General features: G+C 47.5%; 1 protein-coding gene across 3 annotated transcripts in view; it reads left to right on the forward strand.

The window, feature by feature from the left end:
• PLCH1 (phospholipase C eta 1) overlaps nt 1–19822 on the forward strand; it is a 37532-nt gene that overhangs the window by 11032 nt on the left and 6678 nt on the right. For 2 of the 3 annotated variants that reach the window (XM_088171113.1, XM_088171115.1), the window contains 16 exons: nt 266–509; nt 1495–1624; nt 3212–3382; nt 5148–5241; nt 8526–8729; nt 9885–10005; nt 10848–11019; nt 12511–12618; nt 13187–13348; nt 14447–14518; nt 16742–16836; nt 17480–17580; nt 18020–18199; nt 18291–18398; nt 18926–19050; nt 19456–19540. In XM_088171113.1, coding sequence (XP_088027239.1) covers nt 266–509; nt 1495–1624; nt 3212–3382; nt 5148–5241; nt 8526–8729; nt 9885–10005; nt 10848–11019; nt 12511–12618; nt 13187–13348; nt 14447–14518; nt 16742–16836; nt 17480–17580; nt 18020–18199; nt 18291–18398; nt 18926–19050; nt 19456–19540 — 2172 coding nt within the window. The remainder of the gene's footprint in view (nt 1–265; nt 510–1494; nt 1625–3211; nt 3383–5147; nt 5242–8525; nt 8730–9884; nt 10006–10847; nt 11020–12510; nt 12619–13186; nt 13349–14446; nt 14519–16741; nt 16837–17479; nt 17581–18019; nt 18200–18290; nt 18399–18925; nt 19051–19455; nt 19541–19822) is intronic. The other variant, XM_088171114.1, reaches the window with a different exon arrangement.

Consider the following 19822-nt stretch of genomic DNA (forward strand, 5'->3'; position numbering starts at 1 on the left):
GGCTGAAGGGACAGCTTGGTGTGTGTGTCTCCCCTGCTCCCTGCCTGTAGCCCCAGCGCTGTGATGTTCTGGGGAGTGCTCGGAGCCCCTGGGGCAGCCAGCACACGGCACGGGCGTGGCAGGGAAACCTTCAGTGCAACAGGGCTTTGGGATGTGAAGATGTAGAAAAGTTTCACGCCTCTGGGCCCGAATAAGTCAGGACTGTGAGGAGCTGGACGAGGCTGGCTGGCTGTCCCAGCGTGTCCCTGCTTTCCCTTTCCCCCAGTTGTCATCGACTCCATTTACAAAGTCAGCGAGGGCCGCCAGTCGGAGATCTTCCACCGCCACGCCGAGGGCAGCTTTGACCCCAGCTGCTGCTTCACCATTTACCACGGCAGCCACCTGGAGAGCCTGGACCTCATCACGTCCAACCCCGAGGAGGCTCGCACCTGGATCACGGGGCTCAAATACCTCCTGGCCGGGATCAGCGACGAGGACTCGCTGGCCAAGCGCCAGAGGACACACGAGCAGTATCCTTTGAGGAGCCACGCCTTGCTCCTGCTTCCCGGTCCTGCCTTGCTGTTCCCAGGACACGGCGTGTCCTTTCTCCTCCTGCTCAGTGAGCAAACCCCTTCCCCTGGGTGCAGTGGGTTTGACATGGACACTCGTGTGTGTATAAACCATGGGCTGTGCCTTGGGGACTGGATCAAGCTGCGTGGGATAAAGGGGATAGGCTTGCATTTTCTTAATGAATTCCTTTTTGAAGGGGCAGACCAGTTATTTCTAGTTATCTCAATAGCTCACTAAACTCCTCCAAAGAGCTCTCTTCCCCCAGAAACCAAACCCCAAGACCATTTTAATTAAAGTTGTAACCTGTCTGTTCTTCTGCCTCATGGAAATCTCCAGTGGTACTCCTGGAGCATACACATATTTCAGGTATTTTTAATTTATATCTCCCGTGTTTGATTCTGATCCACAGCAGGCACAGGTCCATTGGGGTTGTATTGCATGCTCTGTTGCACCTGTCCTCAGCTTGCTAAATTTAACCATGACTTTTCTGAGTGCTCCTGCCTGCTGTATCTTCTCTCCTGGTGAAACATCACTGCAAGTCCTGTTTGTTTTATCCAATGTGGCAGCTGAGAGACTGCACACAGAATGGCCCTGTCCCACTCCCAGCCACTGCAAGAACTTAGCAGGAGGTGCTGAGGGATATTTGTGCAAGGAAGGGGGAAAGGTGCTGGCTGGGAGAATGAAGGGACAGGTGGAAGAAGATCCCAGAGTAAGCCCAGCAATATTTGAAAAGTTTAGAGCACGTTCTCAGAGGAGGAAGCAGCCTCAGAAATGGGAGTGTGGAGGGGCTGGGGTTGTGAATGAGCTGTGAATAATTGCCACGACCCAGTTGTGGTTTTGAGCATTTGACTGAGCTGTAGTAAGGGCAGGGATCCTTTGCTGAGCTGCCCTGCCTCCCTTCCCCGTGAGGACATCCCTGTGTGCCCGTCCTTGACACGCTGGCAGCTGGGTGAAGCAGACCTTCGAGGAGGCTGACAAGAACGGGGATGGGCTGCTCAACATCGAGGAGATCCACCAGCTGATGCACAAGCTGAACGTGAGCCTGCCCCGCAGGAAGGTCCGCCAGATGTTCCAGGTGTGTGCCAGGGGACCAGGGGCCAGCCCAGGTCCATTGCTGGGCAGATCCAGGGAAGCATCTGCAGCTTGGGACTAAAAACCCAGCACCTCACAGGCTTTTCCAAACAGTTTTTTTGTAACCTTTTAGTAGCCAAAGAGGCGTCAGAACATTGTTTAAATGGCACGAGGCACACAGAAAAGTTACCAGAGTTACTCTTTCTGCTGCACTGCTGGTTTCAGCTCTGTGAACTGAATTGTTCAGTGAATCAGTTGAAATTAATTCTGCGAATCAGTTGAAATGACTGATGGATAGATGATGAGCAATACTGCTATTGATGCACAATGAAGTTACTCTGTTGCTACTGAATTTTTTTTTTCATTTCCTTCATGGAAAATTATTTAATAGAAACTGGCTTTATGAAAGTAATTAGGTTTTCTTTAACAACTTCCTCAATATTTAGCCATTCATATTTGATCGATTTAGAATCAATTTTTTACTTCTGTTTTCTGAAAACAGCTCCCATTTTCTACCAGTCCCTGTGTTTACTGCAGGAAAGGAAAGATAAGCCAAGCACATAATGGAGAGCAAAAAATGTCATCTTCACTTTTCTAAACCAGTACCAGCTCAAAGCTGGTTTGCTGTAAAACATGGGAAAGTTGAAGAATCTTCTGTGGTCAGAAATGCTTTATTTTTCTGGCATAAAATCCCCATTAGAGATCATCTTTGGAGTCTGGAGTTACTCCCAAAGACCTGGAAACTGATGGGGTGGTGAGATTAATTTGGGTTGTACTTGTTCCCACAGATTATAAATATCATTTAAGGTATGTAATAGATATAAAATGATTAAAAATCCCATGCAACACCATTTAGCTGAGAATTCTTTTCCTCTCAGCTGCCTTGCTGTGATAGCAGCTTACAGTTGTTTTTTGCATGGAGACCCACACAGACGTTCTCCAGAATATATTCTTTGTTTTGCAAATCCAAAGCAATCCTCTTAGGCAGATGTTCACAGGAAAAAGCTTGTATTAGTGTGTGCTAAGTACTGTTTTCTTCTCTTCCTACCTCTGAGGAGAAACAGCAAACCAAGACTGGAGATGCTGGGTGGATATTTTGGTGAGGAGTCTCAGTGCTGCTGCAGAGTTGTCCCCTCTGCAGAGTGCTGCTGATTAAAAAATGTGCATTTAAGTCTCTGATCTTGTCCTGAATGTTTTAAGATGTCAGGCTGTTGTTGGGGAAGCCTTGGGTGATGCTGTTATTCCTCTTGCTGTGTTTTGATCCAGGATAACTGTAGGGCATACAGGAGGGCAAGAGATCAGAGTAAAGCCCAGGGTGAGCCTCTTTCTGGGGGAAATAAATTTGAAATTAAAGAAGGAAATTAGAGTTTCATAAAGAATCTGTGGCTTTAGTTTAGTAACTGTTTTCACCAAAAACCCCAGAGATTATGATGTAGTTTTGCAGTTATTTTAGCCTGTTAGAATTTGTGTCTGAGCAGTCCTGCAGACTGGGATTTACCACATTTCTGTTGATGTACACGAGTCCTGCTCTGTTTCATTCCCTGATTTCTCCTGTGCTGAGCCTGTTTCCCTGAGTGTTGTTACCCCTTAGGAGGCAGACACAGATGAGAACCAAGGAACCCTGAACTTTGAGGAATTCTCAGTGTTTTACAAGATGATGTCCTTGCGTCGGGACCTCTACCTGCTGCTCCTGAGCTACAGTGACAAGAAGGATCATCTCACTGTTGAGGAGCTGGCTCAGTTCCTGAGGGTGGAGCAGAAGGTATGGCAATGTCTGCATCCATGTCTAGGGCCATGTACTTGCATTCAAGTGTAGGGAAAGGATTTTACAGAAAATATCAACTTGGGATGGAGGGCAAAGCACAGATGTGACAGATATTGTTTTCTCAACTGCTTCTAGAAAGAGTTTGAGCTGCTTTGGATGGTTTTTGAAGTGATTTTTGAAGGATAGTGGTGTGAGAGGATGCTCAGGGCTCCAGAGCAGGAAGAGGAACACGTGGCAGAGATGGGGGAGCTGCCTTTGGGGTGCACAGGATGCAGCAGGAGCCTGGAGGTGACTGTCAGCTCTGCCATTCTGCATCCTGCCTGTGCTCTGTGTGCCCTCCTGAGAGCACTGTGTGGCCAGAGCTGCTCTGCTCACCATTGCTCCAGCAGCAAACAGAAGAAGAGTGGGACCAGGAGCTCCTGGAGGTGAAACTCTTGGCTGGGCAGGTTGGAGGCACCCTGCACTCCTGTGCCCTTCCCAGTGTCCCCAGTACCTTTGGACAGGGCAGCATTGCCCCAAAAGCTGATCCTGCTGCCCAGTGCCCTCACCCAAAGAGCATTTTGCTTTTGTTGTTGTCTGGATGCTTGGAAATCTGTGGACAGTCTGTTCTGCTCCATCTGCTGCTCATTTGGCAAGATGTGAAATATTCCTCTGCCTGAGGACAGAACAAAAGAGGGTTGGGGTTTTGTTAGCTTGTTAAACTGGCTTCTTTTTTAGGAGAACACCCCACATTATTTTTAGTGGAGTACTTTAAAATGTAACAAAAAAAATGAGTGGCCAAAGTTACCACCTCTCAAGCTACAATTAAAAAAGCACAAATGAATGGATTTATCTCCAGCAGATGCAGCTTTGGATCAGATTAGACATTTCCATTCCTAGAGCACATGAGAACCCCACACTGGGCCAGCAAGGAGCCACGGGGGATAATGGAAAAGTTAATTTGAGGCAGCTTGTACCAGAACAGGGCCTGCTCTGAGCAGTGTTTGCAATCAAACACCAATCTGAGCAAGGATAATCAGTTATTTTTTTCTACTGAATTGTTGTTTTTTCTATTATCCTGTGTAATTCCTGCAGCATCTTAGGACGGTAGCTTAGCTGGGACAGTACAAACAGTGTCCAGGATGATGGCACAAATAAAGTGCCAGAGGTCTGAGTGCCAGCACTGTGTTCCTGGGATGTTGGTAGTGGAGAAATGAAATCCACCCAGTCCTTGTTCTCCCTTTGCTTCTCTCCAACTCGAGGCAGTGAGGAAAGATGAGATGAGTGATGGGAGCCACTTCTTTCCTTTAGCTCTGAAGGAAATGTAAGTGCCAGCTTGTAAGTGCCCCACAAATCAGTTAGAACCTCAGCTGTGGGCCAGCTGAAGCTGTTGACAAAATTCCTATTTGTTTCAGAAAAGCTGCTGTTTTTCATTTCAGAATTTAATTATTTCTCTCCTAGCCTGTGTATCATAGTGAACTCCCTTGGAAGTAATGAAATCATAGGAGTGGAAAACACATGAAAATGAAATCCAAGCCTGCCAAATCTTTTTGCATGTCTAAGAAGATTATATTAAAGAATATAATGTCACAGTTCTCATTTCAGCAGTATTGGCCAGTACAACTATTAAAGCTGCTAAGCTAATTTTAATTTTCAGACTAAAATGACATAGGTTTTAATTGATGGCTACCTCTCACTCCTATTTGTCTCCTCCAAGTTAAGTAGATTTTCACATGCTGGTGACATTTAAACTAAGTGTACCTCCACTGTTATTTTTGTGCAGATGAATAATGTGACACCAGAATATTGTCTGGACATCATACAGAAGTTTGAAGTGTCAGAAGAAAACAAGAAGCAAAACGTTCTTGGGATTGAAGGTAGAAGTTTTGCTTTCAGAGTTTTGTGTGGCTGTGCTGCAGTGCAGTGCTGTGATGGTGTTTTGGTGAGGCTTTTGCTGTTTGCCTGTGACACAAAGTCCCCTGGATCAGCAGTGGGGAGCGTGGGTGTGATTGTGAGCCGGGGGGGAGATGTGAGTGCGTGTGGGGAGGCAGCAGCTCCCCAGCCCTCCCTCCATCCCTCCATCCCAGCCCTCCCTCCATCCCTCCCAGCCATCCTCAGCAGTGGGGATGGCTGCCTGAGGCTGTGGGCATTTATTGGGTATTTATTGGGCATTTATTGCTCACTCTGTGTTTGTGAGACAAACACAAACTGTCTTGTCCTGTGCACTTTATCTGGAACCTGCTCCCAGTGAGGTCCTGGAAGCCAAGGGTTCATTCTGCCCTGGCTCTGGAGATCTGGATAATCCATTTATGCCTCTGTGAAATAAAGTATGGACAGTTGCATTTTCATTGGGTTTTAATACCTGATTCCCATTGTTTGTGAAAGCAATTATAAATTGTATGTTTATTCAGAATCCAACTTAGTTTCAAATCAGCCTCAGAGCTGGCATGAAATAGATTAAATGCCACGGTGTGTTCCTTTGCCCAGAAGGAAAGTTCCTTGGAGCAGCATGGTGTTGATTTGGGGAGGAGGGGAGTAGGAATCTTCCTCCACGTGGTATTAAAATCCTGGGTTTGGCCTCCCTTCAGCAAGCTGTGACCCAGGGCACTGCACTCGAACTGGAATAAGGAAAGTAAAACAAACAAGCTGTGACACTTGAACGACATTTCTGCTCCTCCTAACCTGCTGCTGCAGCTGCTTTTATCCCTGAGCTGCTTTCAGGGCTGTCCTTTGCAAATATTTTACATGTTTCATTCTTAAAGGAGGTATTTTTAAAACTTTCTCTGTTCAGTGCTGCCCTCATTTAGAGGGTTATAAATCAAGTACCATCTTCTTGAATAAACTTGCAGAAAGAAGCAAATTGTGAATTGAAGGTGGCTGGGGTAGTGACCTGGCTGCTGATCCCTGGTTCTGCTTTGGGTGGCTTTGTGTGTCCCATCCACACTCAGGGCACTGCCATCCATTTAAAAATGTTAAACCTGCTTTGCTTTTACTCCTAATCCTATCTCACAACAAAAAAGAAATAGATTAAACATATATTAAAATACATATTATTTTAATATATATTAAAATTAACAAATCTAAACTTTTACACTAATTAGTGTTTCTGTCCGTTTTCAAACTAAAATCAAAACATCATTTAATAAAAATTACAAACAATTAATAAAAGTTGTGAGATAGGATCAATTAAAAGGAGTAAAAACAATGTATTAAAACATAATGTAAAACACTATATCATAATATATTACATGTATTAATACATGTATGTATTAAATCCTAAAATTAAAATAAAATAATAGTGAAAAGTTTCTATTATAGTAAAATATCTAAAAATAGTAATTAGTCTAAAATTTTATTTTTCTGTTTAATATAGCAAGTTAAATATAATTTTAATAATAATTTTAAAATGTGTATTCACGGAGGTGAAAAATAAATTGTACTAGTTTTACATTAATTAGCATTAAAAAAAACAAAAAAAACACCACAGCAGTTTTCTCCTTGAGCAGTGCCAGTGAGGAGCTCTGTTAAGAAAAGCCATTTGATGCAGTGTGGCCTGTGCTGTGGCCTGGAGCTGTGGACACACACATTTATAGAGCTGGGGAATTCCAGCTTGGGAATTGTCTCCAGGCCTGGATTTCTCCTGACTCTCAGCTCCATTCCCAGGCTGACAAGCTGACTGCAGCTTCAGTTAGGGAGGAGTGTCCAGGGTGACAACACGGTGACAAACAGAGTGGAATTCATCACCAACATTAACCCCTGGTGTCTTTCCCGTGGGACACATCCTGAGGTGCTGTCCCAAGGATGTTTTTCCCAATTGTCCCATGAGCTCCTGTGCTGTCCTGGCTGCACTGACACACTTTAAATACAAATTGTCCCTACAATAAATTGGCCTTTTTGCCCAAAGGGCTCCGTGTGTGTCGCTGTCCTTTCCCTCTCTCTGCAGGGCAGTGAGCACAGGGAGCCCATCCCAGGGTGAACGCTGAGCTGTGCCAGGGGCTCAGGGATTCATCCAGGCTGTGTCCATGGCTCAGTGTCCCCGTGTCCCCAGGCTGTGTCTGTGTCCTGACGTGTCCCTGTGTCCCCAGGCTGTGCCCGTGGCTCAGTGTCCCCAGGCTGTGCCCGTGGCTCAGTGTCCCCGTGTCCCCAGGCTGTGCCCGTGGCTCAGTGTCCCCAGGCTGTGCCCGTGGCTCAGTGTCCCCGTGTCCCCAGGCTGTGCCCGTGGCTCAGTGTCCCCAGGCTGTGCCCGTGGCTCAGTGTCCCCGTATCCCCAGGCTGTGCCCGTGGCTCAGTGTCCCCGTGTCCCCAGGCTGTGCCCGTGGCTCAGTGTCCCTGTATCCCCAGGCTGTGCCCGTGGCTCAGTGTCCCCGTGTCCCCAGGCTGTGCCCGTGGCTCAGTGTCCCTGTGTCCCCAGGCTGTGCCCGTGGCTCAGTGTCCCCAGGCTGTGCCCGTGGCTCAGTGTCCCTGTATCCCCAGGCTGTGTCTGTGTCCTGACGTGTCCCCGTGTCCCCAGGCTGTGTCCATGGCTCAGTGTCCCCGTGTCCCCAGGCTGTGTCTGTGTCCTGACGTGTCCCTGTGTCCCCAGGCTGTGCCCGTGGCTCAGTGTCCCCAGGCTGTGCCCGTGGCTCAGTGTCCCCGTGTCCCCAGGCTGTGCCCGTGGCTCAGTGTCCCCAGGCTGTGCCCGTGGCTCAGTGTCCCCGTATCCCCAGGCTGTGCCCGTGGCTCAGTGTCCCCGTGTCCCCAGGCTGTGCCCGTGGCTCAGTGTCCCTGTGTCCCCAGGCTGTGCCCGTGGCTCAGTGTCCCCAGGCTGTGCCCGTGGCTCAGTGTCCCTGTATCCCCAGGCTGTGTCTGTGTCCTGACGTGTCCCCGTGTCCCCAGGCTGTGTCCATGGCTCAGTGTCCCCGTGTCCCCGGGCTGTGCCCATGGCTCAGTGTCCCCGTGTCCCCAGGCTGTGTCTGTGTCCTGACGTGTCCCCGTGTCCCCAGGCTGTGCCCATGGCTCAGTGTCCCCGTGTCCCCAGGCTGTGTCTGTGTCCTGACGTGTCCCCGTGTCCCCAGGCTGTGCCCGTGGCTCAGTGTCCCTGTATCCCCAGGCTGTGCCCGTGGCTCAGTGTCCCTGTGTCCCCAGGCTGTGTCTGTGTCCTGACGTGTCCCTGTGTCCCCAGGCTTCACCAGCTTCATGCGCAGCCCGGCCTGCGAGGTGTCCAACCCCCTGCACCGCCAGGTGCACCAGGACATGGAGCAGCCCCTGTGCCATTACTTCATCGCCTCGTCCCACAACACCTACCTGAGCGGGGACCAGCTGCTGTCCCAGTCCCGGGCCGACATGTACGCACGGGTGCTGCAGGCCGGCTGCCGCTGCGTCGAAGGTGGGCTGCGAGGGGGCTGCAGGGGGGCTGCACGGGGCTGTACTGGGCTGCAGGGGGGCTGCATGGGGCTGTACTGGGCTGCATGGGGCTGTACTGGGCTGCATGGGGGCTGCATGGGGCTGTACTGGGCTGCAGGGGGGCTGCACGGGGCTGTACTGGGCTGCATGGGGCTGTACTGGGCTGCAGGGGGGCTGCAAGGGGCTGCACGGGGTTGTACAAGGCTGCACGGGGCTGTATAGAGCTGCATGAGGCTGCATGGGTCTGCACAGGGTTGTACAAGGCTGCACAGGGCTGCAAGGAGTTGTATTGGGCTGGAAGGGGCTGCACGGGGCTGTATAGACCTGCAAAGGTCTGCACGGGGCTGCATGGAGCTGCAGGGGGCTGTACAAGGCTGCAAGGGGCTACACGGGGTTGTACAAGGCTGCATGGAGCTGCACGGGGCTGCATGGAGCTGCATGGAGCTCCAAGGGGCTGCACAGGGAAAAAATATTGTTAATCTCTATGTAAAAATTAATTAGAGAAAATGAACCTGAGAAAACTGGGTGCTTGCCTTCTGCAGAACAGCTCCCCAGAACGCTCTGCAGTGTTATTTTGCTTGACCTCAAAGCCCAGGGAATAGCTCTGCAGCTTTCTCCTTTGAAAGTCCAACTGCCTGTAGAGGCAGCAGCAGTGACAAGTTTGGTACAAATTCAAGGTACAGGCATTCATTAGGAAAAGCATTCTTATGCTGGTCCATTCTCATGTACTGGATTTGATGCTACTCTTCATACAGTTATAAAGCTGCAAGTTAAATTGGGAGTGGGAAAACAAAAATTCTTTTTAAATAGTTTGTCTTCAGAAGTAAAAACTGCTTTCCCAAGGTAGCTGTAAACATGATTTGAGCTATTACACCTTTGTAGTTTTATAGAGGAGGAAAAAAACCTCAAATTAATACAAGGGAAAAACCAGTCCTAAGATGCAGAATTCTCATCTGACCTAGGAAAAGACTGTCCTGTTAGTCTGAGCTCAGCTGGCAGGTGGGAGGAGATGGAATGAGAGGTGGCCAGAGGTGCAGTGAGCCTTGTTGGCCACGGCTGAGCTCTGCTGGCAGCAGGACCACAGGAATGGATCAGATTGGGGGCACCTCTTAATGTGGGGCTTTTCTGGTCTTCACAGTGGATTGCTGGGATGGCCCAGATGGGGAGCCAGTGGTGCACCATGGCTACACCCTGACCTCCAAAATCCTCTTCAGGGACGTGGCAGAAACCATCAATAAATATGCCTTCATCAAAAACGAGTAAGTGTGGAGCCAGGTTTGCAAAACGCCTGTTTTCTGTATTAATCCCACACTGAAACCAACCATCGAGCCCAGGAGGTGCAAAGATTCCTTTAAACACATCAGGGTTGATTCTGTTCCCCTGTTTATTGCCCATGTTGTGTTTTGAGGGACAGAGTTCTGCCTAAGCTGAACCTTTTGTGCTCTTAAACTCAGTAAGGCTTTGGACAGTCTGACACTGCTGATTATCTTCAATGGAACTTCCCACTCACATCCACAGGGAAATTCTCCTGTAAAATCAATACTATGATGTTCTCTACCTGCTGAAGATACTTTATTTAAGCAGAAAAATTGAAAAGCTGTCATGTGTAGACTGAGGAAATACTGAGGTGTGGGATAGTGTTCTGAATCTGTTTCATTTGCCATGGTGCTTTATCACAGTTTATTATGAAAACTGTGGAGTTTACCATGTAGATATACACACAAAGAGTAGTCTCAAATCATGAGTGGGTGTAGAGAATTTTGAGTAGTTTAAAGAGAATAAAAGGAAAATACTTCCTTTTCTGTGTTAAAAAAAAAAAAAAGCGCACCCAAGAAGAGATGTGTGGAAAAAAAACAACCAAGTCCAAAAGTTTGGTGTTATTGATGAGAAATACAAGGTGGTACTTTCAAAACTAAAGAAGGTGGTTTTCATTATTTGGTGTGGGATTCCTTGTCATAGAACTCCGGGGCTGCCAAGAGTTTAGAAAATAGTGGGGCAAATTTGTGGAAGAAGTCAGCTGTTCCATTCGTGGGAGGGATGATAAGAGTGCAGGTGCTGTGTCTCCACACTCAGCTGTGACAGTGGCTGGGGCTTTTTCCAGGTTTCCAGTGATACTGTCCATCGAAAACCACTGCAGTATTCAACAGCAAAAGAAGATTGCCCAGTACCTGAAGGAGATATTTGGTGACAAACTGGACTTGTCATCTGTGAACACTGGAGATCCCAGACAGCTTCCCAGCCCTCAGGATTTAAAAGGGAAAATCCTAGTGAAGGTAACTTGCTGCTGGGCATGTTCAGAATGCAACAAAAGTCAGCTTGTGATATTCATTGTAGATTTTCTTTGGAGGACCAGTTCATATCCCTGCAGCATCTAAACATTATCTGACAGCCCTTCCTTGGACAAAGTACTTTGAAGTGACAGAAAAGTGAAGGTTTCCTTCCTTTCTCCTCACCCAGCTCGTGGGATGGAACTCTGTTCATGGTTCATCTGTGTTTATGGGAGAAGAGCAGCTCAGGAGGAGCTGCTGGGGTTGGTGCTCTGTGCAGGATTAATTGTGTGAGCCTCTCACTCCAAACAGATTTGCTCTGAAAGGAATTCCCAAGGCCAGGATAGACAGAACAGGGAAGAAGAACAAGGCAGACCTTTGGGAAGACGATTAATGGAGTTCTGCCCTATTACATGGTCTAATTTCCCTGGACACAGGGTGGCAATTCCTTCTGTGTGAACTCTCAGGATTCTCTGGCTTCCCCTCTGTCCTTGCTGTCAGGCTGGCTGCAGGGATTCCCATTTTCAGTCTGATGTTAGTTTGAACATGCTGCAGTGCACAGTACAGAGCTGACTAAATGAGGAGGCCTGTGAGTGCTCAGCTGTGATTTTACATTTCACTGCATCAGTTTTCTGGGGTGGCTGCTGGTTAATGAACAGAGCAAACACGTGGGGCTGGTGTTTGAGGGATCCACAGGAAATTGTGTGGAACATCACTCCTGGGAGAAATCCCATGGCCCTGCACTACAGGCAGGAGAGGCTGAGTGCTCTGGGTTCTTACCTGGGTTCTTACCTGGGTTCTGAGCTGGCTTTTCAGCACATCTGAGGCTGTAATTTCAGTGTGATCTTCCAGCTCTCACTGCTGCAGCCCTGTGGGTACAGACTGCTGTGGAGCTGAGCTGTTTGAAGAATGAGGAATTCTATCTTGAGAATCACAGGATCCCTGCACAAAGCCCTGTCTCCCATCCCCTGCTCAATTTAGGCAGCTCTATTGGAAAAGACAAAATCAGATTTAGGAATCAGTCCCTTGTTGAGAAGTAAGCCAGCCTCTCATCCTTTTGCTGTTGTTTCTGGTCTTTTTATACATTTTTCCTTTGAAAGGCAGTATTGATTCACTAGCCAAACAATTTCAAATAATGGCATAATTTTCATCCTGTAAGTCTATATGAAGAGTCATTCTAATAACACTCAGGGATTTAAGCCAGTGTAAAGGTACCAGCACGAAGTGAATTTGACCCACTCATTAGCAGCAGCATTATTAATTTCAAAATGCAGCCTAAAAATCAATCCTCTGCTTTTCTGCAGAAATCTGAGTGTCATTCCTGTCTCCCACTGATGAAGCAGGTAGGCTGAGAGCATTTCTGTGCACGGAAGTGATATCACAGAATAAGTTTAGGAGGGGATTTATTTAGGAGCAGATGGTAAAGCAAGAGGAGCAGACTGGGTGCACTAATTAACAATGACCACATTTACTGGGGGTGTTTTTTCCTCATTTTAGGGTAAGAAGTTGCCCTGCAGCCTTGGAGCAGATGCTGAGGAAGGAGAAGTTTCAGAAGAGGACAGTGCTGATGAAATTGAGGATGACTGCAAGTTGAAGCCCTGCTTTGTATGTGCACACAGTCAGTTCACAGAGTGTGACAGTTCTGCATTTCTTACATGCACTCTCCATGTCCTACTTAGAGTTGTTAGCAGAGTTTTTATTCCTAAGTTTTTAATTCCTATGTCAGGTTCATGCTGTTCCATAGGCTTCATTTTTATTTTAAGTGCCTTATGTAAGAGACTGCTTTGAGTCTGTATAGTCTGGATGGCTGTTAACAGGAATTGCTTCCTTTTTTAACTGTCTGGAGCAGGAATCTAATGCTTAGGGTGTCTGTAAGTGCATTAGCTGGGAATTCATGTTCTTCTGAAAGAGAAGGTGAGGCTTGTGACAGCTCTGAGGCAGAGAGAGCCCATGGCCAGGTCCTGGGGGATGTGTGAGGGGACTGGGAGCTGAGCTGGGAGGACTGAGGGGAAAAGGAGAAGGGAAATGGCAGTGAAAGCCACAGGCAGAAAGGCAGGATTATGCAAGGAGCCTTTTCTTGCAGGGGGAAGGGAATGGGAGCACGGTGTGACCCTCAGAGTGAGGTGGGAGGACATGAGCACCTCCCTGAACTGCGTGTCCTGGTGTCTTTCAGAGCAACGGAGCAACTCAGCACCAGGTGGAATCTTTTATACGAACAAAACTGGAATCTCTGCTAAAAGAATCCCAGATCAGGGACAAAGAGGATCCTGACAGCTTCACTGTGAGAGCCCTGCTGAAGGCAACCCACCAGAGTTTCAGTGTGAACCTGAGGCAGGTAGGTGGGCTCTGCCTTCACAGCCCCTGGCAGGGCTGCACAGTGCAATGTGTCACTGACTGATTCACATGAGGCACCAAGAACTGAGGAAGTGGATGCAAACCCCAGGGACATTAAATACAGAGTGAATTTTCTGTGGAGATGTGCCTGCTCTGAAGCCAGTGTCACAGTGTCACTTTTCTGGGAGTTACTGTGTAATTGATGGACCAGAAAGAGAGCAGTTGGGATATTTTCCTATTTTTTTACTGGTCATTTATTTTCTTTCATTACTGATCTGCCTTTGATTTTTTCCAAATAATTGTTATTAGAAGAAGTAAAAATCTTCTAAAGATTCTTTCTACATGTTGGAGAGACTTCCAGCCTGAGCTCTGAGCAAATCTCTAAACACAGGTTATTGATTTTGCTGGGCCCCCAGTGCCCCCATCATCATGAAAGCCCAAAGTGACTCCAGCTCAGCACTGAACAGGGAATAGCTGGAGTTCACTGAAACACTCACCCAGCTGAAATGCTGGGGGAATATTCTTCAGTTTTGTTTTGCTCTTCAGAAGATGAAGGGCTGTGTGTTCCTGACAGAAGGAGCGAGATGCTGCCAGGAGTTATCCAGCTGATGTCTGGAGGCATGGCTGGGAACGTGGAACTCAGCCTGCAGGCTGCCTATGAAAAGTCTACATTTATCTGCTGGGAGATTCTTTTTTCTCTCCCCTTTCCCTTTGTGGCTGCTTTCAAGAACACTCAAACGTCTTGGTTTGTTGTTTCTTTCCTGGTCTTGCTAGACTGCTTTTTCTGCATGGTTTGTTGTTGTCTGGAGTGCTAATGTTAGTATTTTTCTTTACAGTTAGAGGATTCTAAACGATCAAATGTACAAAGAAATTAGAAAAATCCTGTAATGAGATTTTGGATTTCCATTTGTCACAGATCAGACTATAACTCACTTTGTCACTTTTGCAATAATTTTATTTTCCTAATAGTGAAAGAGGGTGACATACAAGAACTTGCATGAAGTGGAAATTCTGTCTTTTGGAGACTGTAGCAGACTCTTTAAAAAAGACATTTCTAAAGGTATTTAGTTACACTTTTTATTGCACTTTTTCTGCACAGAACCTGGACACAAAAGAAGGTGGAAAAAAGTCTCATGGTCGATCATTAATGGGCAACTTTGGCAAACACAAGGTGAGTGAAATAAATGAGAGCTGAGGTTGCTGCTCTAGGACTGGCAGCATTCCAGAGACCCTGGCAATGTTGTACTGCTCCAGACAAGTGTGGTGGGCATGGAGGAGGGAGCCTGTGTGGTTACACTTGGTGTCTTAATTCTGTTCAGAAAACTGAGAACCTTTTAGATGAACAAAAACTTCTCATGTGGCTAAAATATCATCTTTACTCGTGCTGTGGAATTGCTGATTTTCTGATCAGACTTGCAGCAGCAGAAGAGCAGCATAGACAAAAGTCTTGTGTCTTTGTTTGTCACACAGTGCCTGGTTCAGTCAGGGCCCAGTTTTGCTGTGTCCCACCCTGGCCAGGGCCGTGCTGGGACTGTCCCTGCTCCCAGGGGCTGGCTCTGGGCTCCTGCTCTTCCTCATCTCCTGCTTTTCACGTCCCAGTTGTGTTTGTGCAGCTGCTGGGTCAGGCTGCCTGCTCTGCTGCTCCTCAGGGGAGTCTCCAGGCAGGAGCTGAGAGCTCTCATTTCTCAGCTGGGCACACAAGGGACAGTGCCCACGTCTCCTCCCATTCCCACTTCCTGACAAACGTGCTGCTGTCATCTGCCTCCCCTGTTCCCCCACTCGCAGGTGCCCTGAGCCTTGGATTTCCAGCCTCAAGGAGCTGCTGCAGCTGCCAGCTCCCTTGGTGCTGAGCCCCTGAGAGCTGCAGTGGTGCCTGGGCAGAGGGGCAGGTGCCCAGCCCAGCCCCTGTGCCCCAGACTCTGCTGTTCCTGCTCTCCATGGTGAGGGCTGCACTGAGCTTGGGACTGATAATCTGAGCAGGTTTTTATGATTAAGAGGCATTTCAAAGAACTTAATCAGCCACCAGTCCATCTGCCCTGAAGCCAGCTAGGAGCCATCAAAAACTCCCCAAGCAGACAGTGCCAGACTCATATTTACACTTCGGCTCCAAGCTTACACCAGTTTAAAGTGCTCATGTTTCCTTCAGCACCTTTAGCTCAGTGCATTTCCCCTCAGGGTGTGTTAAGAGCTCCTGTGGTCCCTGAGAGTGGGCACTGCCCATGGCACCCTGTGCTGGCTGCTGGCCACACAAATCCTGGGAATGTCACAGGCAAACATCAGCCACTGGAATCGGCTGGTTATGCTGAGGGCTGGAAAGTCTGTCAATTATTTCATTACTTCAGCTAGTTATCCTAATGGATGTAGCAGGTTGGAAAGCCCATTCATTTAATCTCTGCTGAAAAAAATAAGGGTATATATAGATTTTAAAAAAAAAAAGTGATTGTATTGTAGACTGAGGCAACAAAGACATCCTGTAACTGCCCCCTGATGCCTTTCCTGAAGGGATGCCTGGGCAGTCTGGTTACTATTGATATTTTTGCAGATACAGAATTATCCACCCAACAATATTGACATAACATGTTCAGCCAGCTCTTGTGCCAAATGAATAAACTCTTTAAAAACTACCAGGGGATGTACAGAGACACTAAAGCTGGCAGTTCCTGAAAGTTAACTGCATGGAACATGCTCAGTGCAGACCTTCAGACTCCAAAGTGAGCCATGCAAACGATTTCCAATATAGTCAACTTCATGTCAGCACCAAACACAGCAAACTAAATTCTGTCCAGTAGAGTGTATGACAAGAGGAGGAAAGAAATCTGTGCTCAGTGAGCTGTATGCAAAAGGATAAGGAGCTCTCAGTTATATTAATTACCTCTTGATGAGAAGGGAATTAAATAACTCTCACCTGAAGCTGTGTTTAGCATTACAAAAGATGTAGTATTGTAATTGGAAACTGTTAAATCACAGATGCCTAGGAAAAAAGGAGATTTTGAGCTTTTAATCTTTTTTTGTCATAGCTGTATTCTTTGTAGTGTAATGATTTAGAATCACTGGAATATTTGTATGTGGCACAAAATGGAGCAGGAAGATGATGTTTGAACCTTTTGCCCAGGCTCTGTTCACACCTTCACCAGTGAATATGTTTAATTTTCTAAACTGGGCAGAAGCACAGGTGTATATTTAGACCCTGCTGTGTGTTGCTGTTTGCTGAATATGACACAAATAAATAATCCACTGGGATTTCAGCAGGAGGAGTGCCCTGCACCTGTTGGCCTCAGGTGCTGGGAGGGAGCAGGGCAGGTGCAGAGCACAGAGTGGCCTGTGCTGGACAGACCCCTGGCAGAAACAACACCCGAGGCCGTGGCTGACTGACCCTGTTGGCTCTTTCCCACAGAAAGCTGCAAAGGCAGCAGCCAAAGCCCCCAGTGCCTCGGATGACGAGGACAGCCAGCAGCACCCTCCTGGCAAGGAGCTGGGACCCCCCCACAGGTGAGCTGGGACCCCTCAGGTAAAGGCAGGGCTGAGAGGCAATGCCCGGAGCAGGTGACATGTGTCACATGTATGTGTCACATACGATGTGTCTGTCACACCTGACAGCTGTGGCTTTGCTGTGAGCCCCGTGTTTTGGTTATGTCACCTGTCACAGGCTGTAAGCAGCAGTTACCCTGAAACTGCAGAGAAGTGTGACAGCTCCACTGCTCATGGGAAGATGCCAGGCTCTATTTCACCTGCTGCAAACGGTGCTCAGAGCACACTGTGCAGATTAAAGGTGCATCACAGCCCAGGCAACTTTATTGCATCTAGAACAGAAAGAAAAAGCAATCAAAAAAGTGCCACTGAGAATGTGTCTGCTGTCACTGAAATGCTCCTTGGTTTTGTCTAGAACAGCCATGGTGCAGCTACTTCATTTTGTTCTAAATGAAAAATTTTGTTTGTGTGGATGGGCTGTGGAGGTAGAGGGGAGCAATATCCCAGAACCTTCTCCGAGGAGGTTTGCCACCCAGGGTTCCCTGCCCACAACTCTTCATTTCCTTGCTGTTGAAAAGAACAGAAGAGGGATTGAAAAGAACAGAAGGGGGATTGAAATACACCTTCAGTACTGCAAGTGGCCCTTGCTGTTTGCTTTGCCCAGCAGGCTTGCCCGCCGCAGGAAGACGGTGAAGCTGTGCCGGGCCCTGTCTGACCTGGTGGTGTACACCAACTCTGTGGCTGCCCAGGACATCGTGGATGATGGTATGGGGCTGGCACAGGGCTGGCATGTCCCTTGTCACTCACAAGAAGAGGGGGCTGGTGTTAGTGTGGCACAGGGCAAAGCCAGAGCCCAGCAGAGGATTTCACTGTCGGCTCCCCAGAGCTGCCACATCTGGGGGTCTGCAGGAGGAAAGGCCCCAGCAGGAGCTCTTGAGCTTGGGCTCTTTAGCTGGAGCTCTTGCTTGGCTTTCCTTTCAAGTCTGCAGACCTGAGGGGAGAACAACAGACCCTCCTGGAAGGGGGAGCTGGTGCCCTTCACTTACCCAGTGCACGATTCGTGTAAGACAAGACAATCTGTCCTGTAACACTGGACTAAATCTCACGTTGCCCTTGATGAATAGGCAGGTAATGAGGTGTGGGCTCAGGCCCCATGCCCTGGGACCGTTTGTCACCTGTCTGTTGGTTGTACCATGGCACACAGGCTCCACAGGGAACGTGCTGTCCTTCAGTGAGACCAGAGCCCACCAGGCAGTGCAGCAGAAGGCCGAGCAGTTCATGCTCTACAACCAGAGGCAGCTGACCAGGGTCTATCCCTCAGCCTATAGGATCGACTCCAGCAACTTCAACCCTGTTCCTTACTGGAATGTGGGCTGCCAGCTAGGTAGGAGCTGCATGAAACACTTCCTTCCCTTTTGGTGTGTGTGTGTGCCAAGTAATATTATCTTTATTAATGACACCTTTCTCTCGTTCAGTGGCCCTCAACTACCAGTCTGAGGGACGTGCGATGCAGTTAAATGAAGCAAAATTCAGGGTAAATGGCAACTGTGGTTATGTCCTCAAACCTCAGCAGATGTGCAAAGGTAAGGTTCCAGTGCAGTTAGCACTGTAGCACTTTCACAAAGTGTCCTTCACAGTGCAGGCACAAGAAAGGAAAGTGCAGACAAATATAGGATCTTTCATATTTCCATGAACTCACAGCTCTTAGATTTGTACCAGTGTGCAATCTCTTGCTGAGATTATATATATATTTTTATATATGTATATATATGCATGTATATTTTGAGGTCTTTGCCTCATTAACACGTGTTTAAAAGAAGAAAAAAGGAGTCCTAGGGCGACCAGCTGCAGGAAAGTAGAACAAGCTCTGCAGTGGCCCAGGAACAAGTATCCAGGGCTTGCTACAGCTCTGCCTTGGAATCACATCAACAAGGGCTGCTCCACTCAGAAAAGGTTGTAAGAAAGAGAATTTTAAAATTACTGAGCAGCTGCTCCATACTCCCAGTTTCTCATTTCTGACTGCATTAGTCTGTCTGTGTGTGCCTTGGGGGTGATATTTATTATGTCCTTACACCTTTTTCCTTACACTCTCACTCTTGCCATCTTTCAGGCACATTCAACCCCTACTCTGCTGATCCACTTCCTGCCAGTCCCAAGAAGCAGCTCATTCTGAAGATCATCAGTGGGCAGCAGCTGCCCAAGCCTCCTGACTCAATGCTGGGGGACAGAGGAGAGGTGAGAGCTCAGCTCCTGCAGTGCCATGGCAGTGTGGGACTCCAACCTTCTCATCCCAATACACCACCACATTTCAGATATTGTCAAGCTTTTGGTCACTACATACTACACTTCCCCCAGCCTGTATCCTACTCGTGATGTGTAAGAACTGATTTGTTTTATATTTTAAAGGGTGACTTTTATGAAAATTAGTCACAGCTGTCCCCAGCTCTTGATGCAAAGCATACATCAGCATGGACTTCATGGAACCAATTCCCATGATAGTGCTGCTTGAAAATTCATGTCAGTCAAAGGGGTTTGAATTCTCATATGAATTTAAATTAACTCTCTCCATTATATTTTTTTAAATTCACCTTCATTTGTATGACTGGCTTGCTTTTAAAATACTGTGTTTTTGAAAAACAGATAATAGATCCCTTTGTTGAGGTGGAGATTATTGGGTTACCTGTTGACTGCTGTAAGGATCAGACCAGGGTGGTGGATGACAATGGTAAGATAATCTAAGTGATTTCTTCTTCTTAGAGTAAAATATTAAATAATTATAAATAAATCAGTGTCTGTTATTGCTTTCTAAATTGCAAAGCATTTTATCTGATGAAATCAAATGATCAGATTTTAACAAATTACTTCTGCTTCCCAGACAGAATTTCTGGTGTGGAGACAAGCTCGAGGTGAAGGGCAGGAGTTGTTCTCCATATTATCTTTTAACACAATTGTTCTTAAATCTCCTTCATGCAGAAGTTCCAAAACTGTCTGTATTTATATCTGTATC

The sequence above is a fragment of the Sturnus vulgaris genome, chromosome 10, assembly GCF_052056855.1.
Source record: "Sturnus vulgaris isolate bStuVul1 chromosome 10, bStuVul1.hap1, whole genome shotgun sequence".
NCBI lineage: Eukaryota > Metazoa > Chordata > Aves > Passeriformes > Sturnidae > Sturnus > Sturnus vulgaris.